Below are 19,576 nucleotides of genomic sequence, written 5' to 3'. Positions count from 1 at the left end.
TAATAGATCCATCTTGTGAGATCTTTTGCCATCAGACTAGGCAACCATATATCATAGTAGGCTATACTACTACCTGATATATCCAAATTATCATCTTTGGGTTGAGACCCCAAGTTTTACCTATACAGGACCACATTGTTCATAAAGGCCTTAGTGCTTTGATGTATACTTTATTTAAGTGTGTATACCACTTCTAGGTACTTTACTTCATTAGAAAGTGGAATATTACTGCTTCTTAAACTTACAGGACTTATGTTTAATTTAGGTTTAAGTGTAAAAGGAAAAACAACAGTTTTTTCCGGATTTATGAAGAGACTCACACCACGTCAAAATGAGTCAAAGGTGTCTTACCATAATTTCAGATAGACAGCTGCCATGTTTTCTAGACACTATTATGACTAGGTCGTCTGCATATCCGATGGCGTCACATCCAATATTCCGTAAGATTAAGAGATCATCCGCAACCACCGACCAGAGCAAAGGAGACAACACTCCACCCTGTGGACAACCTTATGCAGCCTCAGCAGCTACAGACGTCATTTTGAAACATCACCTCAATCCAGGAAATAATATCGAAATCAAAATTTCTGTTACTTAAAGTTTTCGTAATCGATACATAACTCGTATTGTCGAAAACTCCCTCTATGTCTAGAAATGCGCAAAGCGCAATGTCTTTGTTTTTGTGGGCCTTTTTGATTTTGTAGGTTAAGGCATGTAAGGCCAATTCGGTGGATTTTCCTTTGGAGTAAGCGAATTGAGTTTTGTGAAGAGGTCAACTTTTAGAAAATTGTGTACGAATATAGAGATCCATGAGTCTTTTCATAGTTTTTAGGAGGAAGGATGAGGAACTAATCGGTCTATATGTCATCATTAGGTCTATTACCATTCTTGGTATAAATATCACGGTAACTTTTCTCCAAGATTTAGATATGTGTTTGTCCTAAAAAGTGCCTTTATTAGATTAATGTGAAAATATATGCCGTTCTGGATAACTGCCGGGAATATACCATCACTTCGTGCGAACTTTTGCGAAACCCTTGTTGGCACGATGCCGACGCCCAGCGCCGTCACTGAACCGTACACTCATTCAGATAGGGTACGCGTCATCACTGGCGTATTAGCTTTGTTTCAGGAAGATTGGGTTTATTTTGAATCTAAGATAATAATCCATTATAATTTTACGGATAAACGGTCCTACATTAGACCTTAAGAACCACCTATAAGGGTAGAATACCGTAGTAGTTAATGCACGAACAACGTTTAGAACACACATACGCTTGTCAGATCCGTAAAGAAACAGTTCACATTAGTTTAATAACAATCATAGTGATGACTTACTATATGTTTTTATTGTATAATTTATACAAAATCAAAAATTTAAATTATAAACATATATGATTAGAATAATATCAAGGAAGAAAACAAAAAGAATATTTGTTTCCAAAGAAATGACAAATTTTAATACATAAGAATAATAATAATTTTTATAATAAAAATAAATATCTATTCTGCATTTAGCAATTCGAGCCGTATGTTGTTTTAGATTTATTTTTAAAATGTTCACTCATTTTGCACAATTTCATTAAAATATTGATTAAATAAACAGAGTCAGAGAAAAAGAAATAACTAGTATGTTAATTCCATCTGTGAAGTTTCTAATTTTTTTGACCATAAAACCACAAACTTTAATTTCAGAACATTGAATGCACTACAAAATCAGATTTTAATTTCTGGATGTTCTAACTTAAGCCAATATTTGTAAATTTCAAACGTATACCTTAGCACCAGTTCGGTTTTAGAAGTCATCGAAAGGTAGAAAAATCATACCGATTTTACAGAGTAATCAAAACATAAGGTTGGCACAATTATGTCTCACTTACACTTAAAAATTACGTGTTATATTTTTTCATGAGCTTATCAAGCCCTATATAACTTAAACCCACTTTTTAAATACAAAACTTAAAAAAAAATTTATTCTGGAATACCATAAGGTAGCAAGCTGTGACCTGTACAATTAGGCTTTTTACAGCTGATCTACCAACTAACCATAAGCAACTTATCCAGAACAGCTTTTATCAGTGATGCTGCTTAACTTGCGTTTCATATAAAAGCGACATGATAAAAAAATGATCAAAGTGTATGGGGTCATCGGGAGACATTCCAAACTATTTCTAAAAATTAAGTGTGTTGTGTAGTTTAGACATTATTCAACAATTCCAATCAAAAGTCTTTTGAATCGTAACCCTTGCGCCCTGCTATATCATTACCAAAACTCTTCATCGGTACTTTTAAAATCAGTTTTGTAACCTATTCCGAATACATCGACTGCAGCCAATAACTCAGTAGTGTTAAAATAAATAGACACAACTATTATCATGAAAAATTTATACATCAAAAATATATAGTATTTGTATATCTGATTAAAAAAATAAATACTAAAACGAATTGCCTTTTTATTAAATTTTTCGTTGATAATAAAACAATAGGAAGTAAAAATTGTTTAACAACAAACAATAAAAAATAGTAATGAAAAACACCAGCAACAACAGAACTGCGCAAGAAAAAAAGCATTGGTGATGCAATAGAAGATAAAGTGTATATTAGAAGTAGTAGAGGGGTATAAAAAGTACACCAAAATGTTAAGTTGTGAGCAGTGTTCAGAGAGCAGTATACAGCATTACTTCATGAGTATGAAAAAAATCAAAGTATGGTAATACAAATTGCTTAGGTGGAATTTATAATTCTACATACTGCTTAGATGGATGCTATTCTTTCTCCATAATGCTTTGGGGAGAATTATATTTCCTACACATTACTTAAGTGAAAGTTACACTTTCTACACATTACTTAGGTAAAAGTTATATTTCCCACACCTGTTAGCTTAGGTGAAGATTATTCTTCCTACACGGTAAAAAGAAGAAAATTTTACTTTCAACACTTTACAACTCATCGACCTGGTTATTTTATTACGCGCTTATCTGATAGAAGTTATACTTCAGTTATTCAGTTGTTGTGTCAAATAACATTGATGCTGTGTAAAAACTGATAATGCAAGATCCTTATGCGACATACTGTGAGATTAAGAGAACTAATTAGTTTCACGAGCATATATAAAATGTTGCACGATCATTTAGCCGTGAGAAAGGTTTGTTTTCGTTGAATCCCCCATCCCCCATCATTTGACAAAATCTTAGAAAGTTGCTCGTGTCGATTGGTGCACACAAATATTCTAGAAGTACAATGGCGGTGCTTCAAAAGACGTATATAAGATTGTAATAGGTGACGAATCGTGGATATATACGCATAAGCCAAATCCAACAAAAGTTGTTCGCGAGTATACCACTACAGGAACGTAAAACGATCAAATTCGAATGGTATACAAACATTTGTTTATCGGAAGTTTTTAGTGAAATACGGATCATTCTCCATCAATACAATGCGATTGCTTACGCATTTCGTTTAACAACCGACTATTCAAAAAATCGAATTGATGGGTCATCCACCGTACAGTCCTGATTTAGCACCCAATGACTTCTTTTTGTTCCCGAACGTCAACCGCAAGAATAAATTGTCTGAAGAACGATTTTTGTTAGTGAAAGAAGCAGAAGCCTTTAAACACCATGTTTGGAAGGTATCTGAAGGAGATTGGAAAAAATGCTTCTACAAAGAATTCGAACGCATGCTAAAGTGTATTAATCATAAAGGAGCATATTTCGAGAAATAATAACGCAATTTTCAACAAGTTAGTATTCTTTCATTACTAGGCTCAAAATATAAATAGTGAACTTCGTATACAGCAGAAAATATGAATGGATAAATATTGCGAATATATAATTTAGGATAGTTGTGGCTGCAGATAGGAAGGTTATATGGGATAGGGGAATGATGATGGTGTTGGCAGACGCAATTAAAACTAGCCTGAATAAAGTTAAGTGACTTAGCATGAGTATTGCTTTTTGTTTTTGAAAATGTGCAAAATAATGAAGAAAAAAAAATTGATGCTCACTGGTAAGACAATAATGATTCCAGCCTTGGAAGCAAATATTTTGAAATATATGTTCCAAATTTCGAAAAGGTTGTAGTTTTAGTTTCTAACAGATTTCCGTGAAATTCAACTAATCGAAATACATTTGGTATTAAATTTGTTCAATAACATATCTCAAAAATATACCAGAAAATATACTTAGACCTTTAATTAAAAAAAAGAGATAGCAAAAGATTAGAAAAAAGAATATACACTATCAATATTATAGTAGTAAATTTTTTTATGTTAAAAAATATGGAAGGCTTTTTTGTTTACTTTGAAAAATTTATATTTTTATTTTATTTTATTTTATTATTAATAAAACTGTTTTTTCAGTGCTCTAATTTTTTTTTTTCATTTTGTAAAATTTTGCTATAATCTAAACTTAATGAAACCATACAACAATGCAAAATAATGTGTAACACTAGTCTTTAAAATGAAAAATGAAAGTTAAAATTTAATAATGTTCACAATATTTGTTAACATAGAACACATAATAAAAGTTAAATAACAATTTAAAAATAAGTTTACAATATTTGTATTATACCAAGTGTAGTAAACTATATAAAAATTGAGTAATAGATAGTAACTTTGTTCTGAGTTATTTTTAAAAATTTTTATATTCAACTAATATAAACGAAACAAATTGAGATTCGTTAAAAATCATAAGATTCACATACATCATCAAAATTGGTCCAGTATTCACACTTCTTAGATATACTAATAATAATTTTACACTGCAGAATTTTGGTACTATGAATGTTTTATCTTGATGAAATCAATTAAATAAATTTAAGGCTTAAAGGTAAATTTAAAGCTTAAGTTAAATATATTATAAAAAATAATGCATTCACATTTAGATTATTATATTATTAACTGAGCGCTGGATCTGTTTCAGTTAAAATCATAATATAAGTGGTACTATCGAAATTTATAGCTTCATATAACTTAACTTAAAAAATAGCACACTAAATTAGAATGAAAAAAGGATTATTAAAAAGCGAGTGTGCAAAAAAAATTTTAGTCTAGTAGTTTTTAATGAATCTTAAGTATTTTAAAAGAATGTTTTTTTTAATAATAAATATAACAAAAAACTAAAAGATATAAAAATTAATTAAACTGCTTCTCAGCTTCAAATTTATTTACATCAATATACATTTAAACAATATACATTTAAACCGGATATAACAACGGAAACAATTGAATTTAAATGATTGAATAAATAAAATATTTAATAATTTCAAAAAAAGTTTTTTATAGTATATATTTTAATGCTAAATATATATATCTAAGCAATTAAACTGAAGTACATAGCAGATTTTATATTAACTTCATTATGTTATATCGTACTGAACCAGTTTGGATGAGGCTGTATGTTACTGTGAGAGTTTTTGGGCTTAATCACACTAGCGCTAGTTTCACGCTTTTTTATAATTTAAGTGTTATTTATCTCCGTAAAAGCACACCACGAAGATAGGAGATCGTAACACGCATATATTGTACTTAAAAATTGTTTTCGAGTTTGTTATAAGTAACACTCAAACCGTAGTTCTTTACTTTAGAAGTTGCAAACAAACCGCATTTAGTCTGAATATTATCAAAATTTGTAGACTTTGCGCTCTCAAAATTCTTTAATCTCTAGTTTTATTCGACCATTGTGAATTAACTTTGGAAAAATGTTCAAAATTTCAGTTAAGAAATGCCAGCCAAGCAGTCATGGTCATGTAAATAGATAATTTGATATTGAGAATAAAATTCAATTCAACTTCGGTCACGTTGGCAAGGTTTTCTGTATGTGATCATGTTCATCACGGTAAACAGTGATGCTCTCTAATAAATGTCAGAGTTTGTGCTTTTTAGGTGCAAATTACTATAAATGTGAGAATATTCACACAAAGCATATTAGCTTTAAAATTTAAGCACTAAACTATATTAAACCAGCATAAACATTAAGATTTGACTGCCTGCATAACATACTTTCAGTATCATGATCAAAAAGAGCATACAACTGACGTTACCATTCCGCATGTGTCCGTGTGCCTAATATATATAATATATTAAATATAATATATATAATATATTAAATATAATATATTAAATACAATACATATAATATATTATATATAATATATTACTTAAAAATAAGTAAGTATAAAAAATTACAATTTAGTTTGGAATAAATATTTGAAAGTAAAATTCATTAATTATTTATATTATTAGATTGTTATTTTAAAAGCAAAAAACAAATGTTAAAACAAAGTATTTTGAATATTTTGGCAGTGATGCCAACTACTTTCAATAAAAGTAGTTTTTTTTTTTGCAATTGATTAAGTAAAGAACTACGGTAATTCATATAGAATAACATAGTTTATATATACACAAAAACACGTAAAAAATGAGGCATATACGAGGTGTTGTTACGATACGTTCACTCTAGTGTAATTAGTCTCATTAAACGTTTCAGGTAAATAAGTGTGTAAAATAAAAAAAAATATATACCAAATATATTCTATTCATATAACTTACTAATAATAAAATTACATAAAACATCGAAATTATAATAAATAAACAATAATTAAAAACTATATACATCAATATTGTTCTCTTTTTTAAATATCTTTATTTAAACAATGTAAATTATATTACTGCATTAAACATAGGTATTATATTACAGTTTGAAAAAAAAAACTAATAAAATCCTTACGTTACAATTCACATCCACACGGTTATTTAATATCAAACAATTTTAATAAAAAATTAGTCTTTCGTTCGTCTTGGCCTTCCAACTTTACCCTTTCTTGTTAAATTTCCATTAGCAACCGGTAAAGTTTTAATTAATTTTTGCCAATCTTGTTCACAAACTAAACTAGCACCCATCATTGCGTATCTAAAATACAATAACTAGTTATTTAATTATAACTTAATAATTAAAGAAAACGACTAATACACATTATGCTGCAGAGTTTTGAATATTTTAAATATATATATTTTACTCAAAAGCCGAAATACATTCAAAAATATTATGAATAACTTTATCGTAATTTATATATATTTGAAATAATCAAAAATTGACATATAGGCCGTGTGCGAGTTGGAATAAATTAATGTGGTAAATTAAGGGAAATAGTAAATTGTGTCGGTATGGCAGCGCAGGTTGGTACTTAACAGAATTTCGAGTAGGGTAAATTAAATAAAAATTAGGTAAATTAGATATTACCATTGTGAAAATGTTTAATAAATAAATAAATAAATTTGAAAACTTTTAAGCAAAAATAATAAATAAGTGCAATAAAAAAATATTTTCATAAGTGCAGTGCAAAAAATGCCTAGGAAATTTCAATTTAATTTACCACAATTTACTCGAACTCGCACACGGCCATAATATGCAAAGTAAATTAATTCAAAAAAAATACGTACCTATCACCAGGTTTTAAGTTAGACCCACATTTAGTGCAAGTAAAACATTTTAAATGAAATACAAAACTAATTATAGGTGTTTGAGACTTTTCGATGTCTAGACTATTTACTCTGGGTTTAGCTTTAGCAACCATTTCACTCGGAGGAATAGTTTCTCCACAACCAGAACATACACCCGAACAGCCAAACATGCTACAAATAAATATTGAAAAAATTAATTATATTAAATTTAAACGGAATGTTTTTTATTATATAAACATTTTATTGATAATAAGATAGTAATTTTTTTTTAAATTTAGATAGGTGTGTATCCAGTAATGAACTCAAGTAACTAACATTATAAAGTATGAAAAAATCATACTGGAATTTCATACTTATTACTATATCATGTCGAAAGAAGCGATTTGCCGACTTGATCACGGGTTTAAATAGAATTAGCTTTTGGGCATCAATTACTCTTAATGTCGATATAATTTACCTCTAAAAACATCAAAGTTTAAAGTTGTAAACTTTTTATATTTATCACACTTAGAAAGAAACTACTACACAAGCTATATGTTGCCAACTAACATATGTCATTTGTACATTGATTGCACAAACAACGAGAAATTGGTAACAGACGCGGCGTAAGTTAACACACCCTGTTTCCTACAGTTAACATTGAAGTTAATGAACAAAATTGCATTTTGTTTATAACTCATTCCTTAATACTTATTCCAAGTAGCTAATAAATACAAATACTTAAGAGTATTATCTTTTACTGTGATCGCCTGTGATCAGAGTTGCATCTGATTTACATTGTTGTAGATCAGATATAAAAGTTCAATCGAAAGAACTCATTGATGAGACGTCCAATTATTATTGAATATTTATTTCGACATCTGGTTACTGACGCCAAGCTAAAGATATTGACTAGGCGCTTAAGCAAATAGAAGCTCGAATCCCATAGGATAGGATGAAGATAAAATATTAAAACTGCAATATAGGCAATTTTAAGCTATAAATTGGATAAGAATGTGTCAAATTGTAACAAAATATCTTTAAAATTCAAAGTGTCAAGTTAAAATAAAATATCTTGAATATTTTAAATATACTAATTTAATCATGTTAATTGTTTGCCAACAGTGAATAAAGAATTAAAAATAATTCATTTTTTAACATTTAAAAATATTTAATATAAATTTATTGTTTTTCGTACTTATTCTTTTTCGTGTAAAAATTTCGAACTTCAGCCCCAATTTTTCGAAAACTATGCTAATTGACATATAGCGTCGTATTGAAAAAATTTACTGAAAATAGCTGACTTCATAAACGGGCGTATTCGGAAAATTGGTATGATGTATGGTACGATATATGTAGTGATATGTAAAGTACTATAAAAAGTTGCTTAAAATACTTATTTTCACCCATTGTTAAATGGGTGTGCTCGCGAAATTGAAATCCTGCCAGTATCTCACATGTATTTATTTACCGTATAAAGTTTTCTTTTGATTCATCAAACTGCAAAGATAATGGTTTATTTATAGAGTCTACTTATTGTGTTCTTCGGTATTAAATTTCTATGTTTCTACTCGCAATCAATCATTTCATTAGATTCAAAAATAAAGAACTGTTGCACTTGCCCAGCGATTATACTGAACTGGAAAGAAGTTTAAGTCACATTAATCAAATTTCGGCGACATTAAAATCTTTATACGATCGCGTTTATGAGCCCGCCGTTTTTCTTTTTTATATCAATTGTTTGTACCAAATTGAAATTAGGGTGCCTGTAAACTTATCATTTATGCAGTAACAATAATCATATATATAATTAATAGAATTGAGCCTTATGCTTAAAATGCATAATGCTTAGTATCTTTTACTCAACTATAATACTAAGTAAAGCAAAGCAATGTTTAGAACTACACATTGACAACGAGAGCTAGCGAAAGTAATAGTGAAAGAAGTTGTTCAGTCACTAATGATGGGACAATATGCATAGCCTAGTGATGGACGCAGTGTCACAAACAGCTAATAATTATATATTTTTCTTAAAAGAAAAATAAATTAAGTGAAATACTTATTAATTTTTTAAAATTTTTTTTACTACTCTGAAAATTGAATAATTCGCATTAATCCTGTTTATTGTATATGTTAGATTATGGATGAAAGAAAGAAGTTAAAAATTAATGAATTGTGATAGTGAAAAGTTGTAAATAATTTGCGCATATTAATTCAGAATGTCACCCGCTTAAGTCAGATACACTATATATTCAAAGAAGAAGAGATATATATAGTATTGAAGAGAAGAGATATAGTATTGTTAAAATTATTTCACAATTAATACTTTATTTCGCTTAACAATTTTGCGTAAAAAAATTACCATGAACAATACTGAATTGTTGAAAAAATTTCAATATGTTGAATACGTTTTTGCCATCAGTTGCTAACAACATAATATAATAGAAAGCAATGTAACATCTCCGATTACTGTTCGAGAATATCAAACTATGTTAGTATTACTCTGATGAGCTAATTACGTTTTTGTCACTGTGCAAAAATAGCTTCGTTAATTAGTACAGATAGAGAGTATGATTCTCTCTATGGTCCGTGATGGTAACAGAAACTCTGGCATTGATGATCCATCACAATACTCACTTTTCCCAAACTTACTTTCAACAAACCTCTCAGACAAATTTATTTGATTGTCACAGCAATACACAATTTCACTTGAGATTTGATGATAATTGGAATTTAATGAATTTAAATGCGTACTAAGGATAAGGGTTCTTGTATGATTCACGTTCTGAAAGGTCCTACTAAAATCGATCTAGCTCACCCAATTTTAGTCACACACTTTTTAAACTACATAATTTTTTGACACCGTCTAGTGACACAATAATTTTGTTAATAAAAAAAATGTCATATTTACAGTAAAAAACTAAAAAGGGATCCGTCTGTTACAGAGGTATTCCGAGAAATGTGCTGTTATTTCTTAAGTTATATATTTATAAAATAAATATATATAAGTTATATATAATGTTATAATAATTACAATATAATACAATAACAATTTTAAATGTTAATATATATATTTACCTTGAATAATCATTTTTGCAAAGTATTAACCCTCGACGTGTAAAACAACTTGATCCAACATCTGCCAACATTGCTCCACAACAATGACATTTTAAACAAGAATTGTGCCAATATCGGTCTAGTGCCAATAAAAGATATCTATCACATATTTTTTCTGTAAAATAAATTTTATATATACTATATTGTAAAGTGAATTTCAGTAAAAAAGGACAATAAGCCAACAACTAAATGCATTTTAAAACCGGGATCGGTCAATGATTTATGGTTTATTGACCATTTTTGTTTGAAATCTATGGTATCATATATATATACAGCTGCACTTAATTAGCTGATATATGGTATATGTATTTATATGCAAGTAAGTAAATTAGTAAATGGTAGTTATGGTCTTTTACAGCTATTCAGAACTTTACAAAAAAATATGTTGTACTATTTTTAATATTATAACCGTTTCTTTAAGTCTGTAATTAGCTGAATATGATGATCTCAGATAAATTTTAACTTTAAAGTTGAAAATTAATTCATAATTTCATTAGTTTCTTAATTAGTACTAAGAACACTACTCTAATAAGATTTTTTTTTTTACAGGTATATCACTTAAAACTTAGAACAGTCAAAAGGAATAAGAGGTTATAACAGGTCTCTTCTGATTACAACAATAACAACAACTAACTAATATGGTTCTAAAAACGGCGGGTCTACGTTCTGAAGCAACTCGTCGTGTTCGAGCATATATACAAGTACTAGCCTTGCCGGCTCCAATTCGTTTTATGTATGTCTTTACATAAATCCAATGGGCTACAGTAATAACAATAACGAGTCTAGAGAGTTAAGTTGGATATAAGCTTTTACTTCATATTATATATGCTTCAAATTTTATAAACATCGATCACAGCATTAAACATATACATATATTGTGAAGCTGTAAGAGAGGAGGAATTATTTTACAAAAAGACAATGAGTGCGGTTTTGTTGTACAATGAATTTATGCGCTTAAACGAAAATCAAAACATATGGAGCTTTTAATAATAAAACAGAAAATGGTACGAAAAGCTAGAAGGTGTGTACTCGTTATAAGATGAGATCAATCTCTTTAGTTACTATAGAAGACATAGGTGGATAGGTGGGGTTTCTATTGATAACCATATTTGAAATAGTCTACCAACGATATTTTCTGATTTATTGCATCATTCTTGATTCACAAAGGTTTTAAATAAATTTATGCATAATTTAATTACTATTTATTTTATGCAATTTCTATTTGCTTCTATGTATATTAGAGCAAACTGAATTGCTAACAAAAAATCAATATTTTCTAAAGAAGGAGAAATGTAACCAACATATATATTATTTGTTTAGATGAAGTTGGAGTACAAGATCAAGTTAAAATTTATCAAATTTCCAGTTTCATTAAAATTGCACGTTAAGATTTCTTCAAGTATTCATTTATGCAACCCGAAGTGAAAGCTGTGTTGGAATCTTAATGGACAAAATCTGTCAAAATTTTTAAGAAATACTTTTTATTATTAGTTATTTCAATGCAAATTATCAGTACAATTTATAAACGTAGTCTATGAAACAAATAAATACCTCCACAACCTCCACATAGTTTTAAAGAATTCGAGTTGAATGTATGTTTACTTTGGCAATCACTATTTGACGCTTCATCCATTAATTCCAATTGTGGTAATTGAATATCTGATATAGATTCACAAATATTTTTTGATGATAAGTCATTTCGAATTCCGAGTAGTATTGTAGAAAAATTTTCAGGGCACGAATCCTCTTGATTAGTTAACAAATCTGTGTAGGGATGACAGGACGTACTCATTGCAATAGTCGCCGCCAGTTTGATTTTAAGTATTTGCACCCGACAATAAATAAATTTGTATGTTGAATCTGAAATTAAGACGTATTAATTTTATTAACTATCATATACTTCGGTTAATTAACATTATTTATTAATTACATATAACCTTAACATTAATAAAGCTAGTAACCTAAGCTTTTGTATGCATTAAAATAAATCTAATCGATAAAATCTTTTAAGAACATAAATTATAAGTCTTCAAATCAAAATCCTAATGTTTTTAACCCTTTCTAAGAAATATGTATTTGAGGGGCCTCTTATTTCAACGACTTCCTCTATTTTCTATTGTAATGTAATATACTAGATTTGTTCTCGAGTTCGAGTAAAGGTGCATCCACACCAAAACCAACACTTGGGAAGGAACGAACTTTTGCAGGTACAATTACCTGTGAATATTCGTTCGTTTGTAAGCGTTCGCTTTGGTGTGGATGACCCTAAAGAAATGTTTTTGATTAATGTAGTAACATTGCAACGCATTACTCGACATGTATTTTGTTGTTGCTGCGTTGCACTTTTAATACGTTACTCTCGGTTGCCGAGTGTGTTACTCGAACTCGTGAGCACCCCTACTATTTATACGGTTGCGGACCGTTTGACTCATAAATAGCTTTAAATGTTCATCGTTTTCAATTCATCAAATCTATGGCTTACTTAAAAACACTTTTTGCTGGAAATCTTCATATGTCTCAATTTAAACATTTTGATAATAAAAAAAAAAAGAAAACAAAAGATGACATAAAGTAAACAAATTTGACTGCTTTTAAAAAATCAATCATCATTCCATTTAATGCAATATAATAACAATACCATGTTTTAACATAACTGACACCGACTTCAAAAAAGAAAGGTTAATCAGTTTTCGTCAGGTGTGCTGAAATTATAGGTCTACTCTTCATCGTCTAAATATTTAATTATGTCATGACAAATAAATCTCAGATTAATTGACTTGTGACTTTATCTCACCTAGGTCTCCTAGGTGACACATTTTCTTTGTCAATATTTTATAGAAGTGAATGGTTAGATAGTCAAAATAATGTTATGGTAAACGGTCCACATTGATCTCTGAGCGAGTTTTTCGATAAAGAACGAATGCAAATTAGTTTGGGTTCCATAATATGCTTTTTTATAATGGAAAATAATGTTTTATAAGTATAGGTTTGAGGATTGATTTTTATTTGTTCATTACATAGATAGTACTAATTTGATAGGTGTGGAAGACTACTAGTGTATTTTTGTCTTTCTTGGGGTTGAATAGATCACTTTAGTTTGTCCCATATCTAGAAATATCTGTTCGTTCTAAATAACTTAATAAATATGATGAATTTAAATTTCATGCAGCTCGTTGCAATATATTACTGTAGTTTTTACTAGCTACTGCAATTTCATCGTTTTACAAATCGATTATTTGATTGTAAAAGAAGCAATGGCTTTAACGTCATACCCTTTAATTTTGCGGTTTTAAGGTAAACATGATTATTTAATCAAACTGCATTTTAAAACTTTATGCCCGACACAGAAATGTTAAGATTCAAACTTTCTTGATATATATTAGATAGTATCTACTACATAGTATCTAGTGCTGTTTGTTTTTGATTAATCAGTAAATAGTAAACGAACAGTAAACGAAGTTTCCGGAGTTGAAAAATAAATCGGATTTTTTTATAAATTCAGAGTCTTTTTATATCCGCACTAGTACCTATGCGGCAAAAAGCAGAACGACAAAAAAATTTTGTATTTCAATTGCTTTGCAAAACCGACAACACAAACCAAACTAAAAACAAAGTTGGAACAGAAAACTTGAGGAAATTATAAAATACTATCTTAATTATATTTAAGATGGTTCTATTTAACATATTCAAATTGTGTGATTACATGAAATTATATTCAATTATTTACTGTTCAGTCTTTTTATACTAATATTGCATTTTATGAGAAAGTAATTATTAAATAAGTTAACTATAAGTTTTCCTATGTAAAATTGATTACAGGCAGTTTATAATATAACAAAAATTAAATAAAGAAGTCAGTTAATATTGTTTTAAGAATTTAGCATTTTTTAAATGAAATAAATAACAACGTTTATTAACGTAAAACTTATAAAAATGTTTTTTATTCATTTTAAAACCGTTGGAATGTTAAATAAATTTCTTTTTTAAACAATTATCTAGACATATATTTAAATTATTCTCTAAATGTGAATAGAATCCTTTTAAGATCAGATAATTGAAGAACACTTATAGCATTGATGTTTTAACTAAATATACAACAAAATTAGATGCATCTAATCAAAATAAGACAAAAATAGATTTATTAAAACTTTAATAATTTTATTATAGTAATAAATATAATATTAAAAATTTGACTAATGTATTAACTTTTTTTTGCTAATTTTTTTGTTATATAGAATACAACCTAAACAGCCAGATAAAATATAGTATAACAGCAAACAGCAAGTGGCTACGGAAAGCTAACTGCACAAAAGACACTTCGATAAACGAAAACTTAATTAGGAAGAGATAAAAATAGCATTAGTCAATTTAAGCAGTTTAAAATGCTAAAGAAAATATACCCACCGAAAACTAGTCATTAAAATATAAGCACCAAAAGTAGCATCTAAGGAGGCATCGAATCTTGTGCACATGTTTCATCAATGCGTAATAGGGAGTTCTTTTGAATATACAAATTAAAATATAAATAAGTCAAGAGAAATAAAAAAAAATTAAAATAAAAATATAATTAACTCAGAGATATATGAAAAATACTATAGCCAAATATGTCCCAGAGAAACAAGAAATAAAATAAAAATTAAATGAAAACAAAAAAAAAAATAAATAAATAAAAAAAAATAATAAATAAATAAAAAAAAATAATAAATAATAAAAACAAAAAATATAATAAAGAAAAAATATAATAAAAAAAATAAAAAACAAAATAATAATAATATTAAACTAATAAAAAAAAAACAAATAATAAATAAAATAAGAAATAAATAAAATAAATAATAAAAAAAATAAATAATAAATAATAAAAAAATAAATAATAAAAAAACAATAAATAATAATAAAAAAAACAATAAATAATAAAAAACAAACAAATAACAAAAAAAAATAAATAATAAATAAAAAAATAAATAACAAAATAAAATTAATTACAAAAAAAAAATAACAAGAAAAATAAATAAATAAATAAACAACAAAAAAGAAAAAAAATAAATAAATAACAAAAAAAAAATAAATAAATAAATAACAAAAAAATAAATAAATAACACAAAAAACAAATAAGAAAAAAAAATAACACCAAAAATAAAAAACAAAAAAAATAATTTAAAAAAAAAAAAATAAAAAAAAAAATAAATAAATTACGAAAAAAAAATAAATAAATTACGAAAAAAAAATAAATAAATAACAAAAAAAACATAAATAACAATAAAAACAATCAATAATAAAACAACACATATGAGAAACTAACTGCTGTCGCCAAATATTTAAAAGAATATATTTTTTTTATTACAAAAGTAATAAATTTACAAAACGATAACAATAAACCTCAGACATTCTATAACACCTATATGTATTTCGGAAAGCAAAGTTTAATACATTTTGTTTATTTAATTTTTATATTTCCGGACAATTAATTATTAACTTTTGGATTTATTGTTAATTGTTATCCATTATTATATATATTGTTCTGTTGAGTACTTGGTTTAAGCCGAGTTTTCTTGTAGACTGTGTGCATCATTTTCGTCATCGGATTCGAGATTTGCAGCACTTCATACTTGTACCCCTCCGTTTTGGAGTAAATAAATTTTTTAATTAAAATTATTATGATTATTGTGCACCTTTGGTGTCTTGCATTAATTACTGTATAATAGTGTTGCGATACATGATCGTAACATGTATTATTTATTCGCAAGTGTTTTTAAAATCAGAAGTCTGTCGACTTACTTAAATAATTTCAGATTTGTGAATAACATTTGCTTAGAGCACATCATAGAATGCATCTGTGATTACTTCAGATTTGGTTGTGTCAGGGAGATATACGATAATAAAATTGAATTTATTAAAATTGTCAAAAATAAAGGCACGCAGTGATTTCTTAGTGAAATATTTAACATAATTTATTTATTCTTGTTTTTATGATAATTGTAGTTGTCAGTTCTGAATTTACATATATAATATTCTTTCATTTTTTTTTTTATTTGTTAGATGCATCGCAAATTTCAATTTTGTTTTTCTACTTTAATCAATAACTCTTCATGTGCGCTTAAAAAGGATAATTCGTCATCGTTATGATTTGGCATTTCCAAGACTTTTTTATATTATGTGGATAAGTTGTTAATCTCGCATCAAGATTGATCAACTTTTTCTATCGTGCAGGAACTATTCAGAGGATACTTGAATTAATTTTGGAAGTTTTTGAGCTGCTCGTTTGCAGAAAAACGAATTGCATTAATTATTATTTTTAGACAATTACGACGAAGGAAAACTATTTTCCGTTTTTTTTAGTGATCGTGAAGTAACATTTACTTAACTTTTTTATAAGTTCTCAAATAAGGATTCATACACAAGAAATAATAATGTAAAAATATACAACATATAATATAATATTTTTACAAAAAGAATAGAACTAAATCTATAATTAAATCTATCTATAATCTATAATTAAAATAGTTAATTGCCATTTCCGTAAACTTTGGCTTATAAGCTTGATTTAGTAAATAGCACAACGAATGTTTTGTTTGTTATCTTTTAAGAAATCAAAAAAGAGTAGCAAATCACTTGATATTATAACAACAAAAGTTTTATATAGCTTTGGCTGGATTGATTTAAAAACACACGTAGTCATTGCTTCCTAGTTGGCAGCTATAAAGCCTGATACAGCTGTATGGTAAACCGAAAAATTCAATTTAATAAAATGAAATGTTATTGCTATGATTCGCTACTATTCAAAAGCCCTTCGAATTATATTAATTTTTTATTATATATGTAAGAAAATACATATTTTCCGTATCTTCATGCAAAAGACATGAATATATTTTAACCGTTCTTTAAGTGAAATTATTTTATTATATATATATAAAAAAAAAAACTTAATTTGATTATAAGTTACTTGCCTGAACAATTGAATCAATCAAACAATCGAATTTAACAAGCTAACTGCCAAAAAGAGTTATTGAACTAAACGACTGAAATAATTTTCCACACAGATGCAGTATACTCTTCGAGACCACGATTGCAACAAAATTCCTTCCCGTGCATGCCCCAAACCACAACTTCCCTGTGCAGCAAGAACTGTCCTAGCTCAATTAAGAATACACGATATAGCCATGCGCTAAATAGTTATTGGTGAAGCATAAATGCGTTTCCAATATGTGCCTAAACTGCAACTCTATCTCCATAATCTCGCCCACTTGTTTTCCTACCTCAACGCATGCACATACCTGAGTCCAATTGACCTTTGAAACCGCTTTTTAGGAGTGACTAGATTGACAAGATTGAGATCTTGGTTGACATTAATTTAAATCCCACTTGCTAATAATCTTCTCTCCTCTCACATAGCCATTATACATCTAACCCTAACCCATGTATGCATCATATAATTTCTATCATATTATCTGCTTTATAGATCCCTGTCGGCTACAACAACCGTAATATTTTGATGAAAGCTAGCGATTCAGTTCCCTTAAACTGAATTGAAGTGTAACGAATAAAATGTAAATAATTAATTTCAAAGAATGGATAAAAGCAGCGACTAATAGTAGCAGAGGACAGAAGTGTATGATGAAACATTGGTGGATCCATGAATATTAGACTAAGTGAGCCACATCACTGAGTTGTCAATTTGTATGGCTAATATATTGCGTTTAAATCTGAATCGATTGGGATGATTCGTTCATTTTGACATGTGTATAATGTCCATTAACAAAAAACTTATTTGTAGCTTTAAAATTGAGGAACTAAAATGTGACAGGCGTATTTTTTTGTTTAATATTATAACATAAACAATGTCCACACTGATTCTTCATTGCTCCACAAAAACTAAATGTTTTCGTTATTTGAAATTAAAATTCTAATAAACCAAAACAATGTTTTTACCACATAAATCCATACTGTCGGTGAGTTCTGTCAGAATGTGAAAACCTCACAGGTATGTCTTGAAAAAAATCTACAAAAGTGCGACAACACGAACGTTGCTGTTGACTGAATTGCATTAAAGTAAACCCTTTAAAAGGTTTAATGTTGGCATCAGGGAAAAATCAAACCAGGATGAGTGATTACATGAACATATATTTTGCAAATATGGCATAATATATAGTAAACTAGACTTCTAGGACCTGTCACTAATTAGTTTTGAAGATTAAGAACTCACAGCGTCATATTAATACTGCTATATAGGTAACTGAATAATTTATTTAAATATATAACACTTAATATATGTCTTAGCTGACGTCAATATACAAGGCAATACACAGTCAACTTGCAGTAAACGAACGCAAACATTTCCGCCAATATATAATCTCTTCACGACTGCCATTAACAATAATTTCACTTGATTTTTGAATTTGACACTAAAGATATGTCGCTTTTAGTTCAGACTATTTCAGAATACTTCAAACAATTTTAATAGTTTGTTTATACTTCTTATCAAAACAAAATTATCATTAAAGCTTCAGTTTGATTTGTTTAGTTGGCTACACTTCCTTTAACAACAATTCATTTACAAAACAACACAGCACTGTTTGATGAATCAGATCCCTTGAAAAATCATTGGCTTTTCGGTGTTTTCAAAATTATTTTGTCCGACACAATTTAAAGGATCCATTTTATTTATTTCCACAATAAAACTTGCAACCAATTATTATAACTAAAACAATCTATAACAAACTTAATTTTCACATATCTCAATATCATAATTATTAGCAAGTAATGAGGTCAATACAATTTTGAGATTTCACGTCTGCTTATCAAAAGTTGTAGAATATGTGCACAAAATACTGTTGAATTAATTCCTCGAACAAACTTATTACTTACCAATTTAGCTTACACAGAAGTGTTCTAAAAAATAGTCTCCAGCTATTACTGATTTTCGTTTACTCTTAGTTTCTATTAGCTCTAACATACCAATCCACAACCACCAATATAAAAAAACATCGCACATTGCAGATCGTTCAATTCGTACTAAAATAG

General features: G+C 28.0%; 1 protein-coding gene across 3 annotated transcripts; it reads right to left on the bottom strand.

Annotated features, from left to right (window-relative positions):
• Positions 1-6,292: 6,292 nt before the first annotated feature.
• On the bottom strand, positions 6,293-19,576 carry LOC119688922 (LIM domain transcription factor LMO4). Of its 3 annotated transcripts, XM_038103598.1 has the most exons (7): positions 19,421-19,576; positions 14,963-15,056; positions 14,802-14,890; positions 12,110-12,418; positions 10,520-10,673; positions 7,442-7,633; positions 6,293-6,911 (listed from the first exon to the last, which is right to left on the bottom strand). In XM_038103598.1, exons 4-7 carry the CDS (start codon positions 12,348-12,350, stop codon positions 6,782-6,784), a joined length of 717 nt encoding a protein of 238 aa, XP_037959526.1. In that variant the 5' UTR covers positions 12,351-12,418; positions 14,802-14,890; positions 14,963-15,056; positions 19,421-19,576; the 3' UTR covers positions 6,293-6,781. The 3 variants fall into 3 exon arrangements, with proteins under 3 accessions (XP_037959526.1, XP_037959527.1, XP_037959525.1); XM_038103599.1 differs by lacking the exon at positions 14,802-14,890; XM_038103597.1 differs by lacking the exons at positions 14,802-14,890; positions 14,963-15,056.

The sequence above is a fragment of the Teleopsis dalmanni genome, chromosome X (assembly GCF_002237135.1).
Source record: "Teleopsis dalmanni isolate 2A chromosome X, ASM223713v2, whole genome shotgun sequence".
NCBI classification, from domain to species: Eukaryota; Metazoa; Arthropoda; class Insecta; order Diptera; family Diopsidae; genus Teleopsis; species Teleopsis dalmanni.
This window is presented reverse-complemented; position numbering and strand designations above follow the sequence as displayed.

Excerpts from the sequence above, each read along its gene's own strand:
- LOC119688922 (XM_038103598.1), bottom strand. The coding sequence starts at position 12,350 with ATGAGTACGTCCTGTCATCCCTACACAGATTTGTTAACTAATCAAGAG. Across the intron at positions 10,674-12,109 it reads ACTATGTGGAGGTTGTGGAG|AAAAAATATGTGATAGATAT; the intron begins GTATTTATTTGT and ends TTTATTTTACAG. Across the intron at positions 6,912-7,441 it reads AACTTAAAACCTGGTGATAG|ATACGCAATGATGGGTGCTA; the intron begins GTACGTATTTTT and ends ATTGTATTTTAG.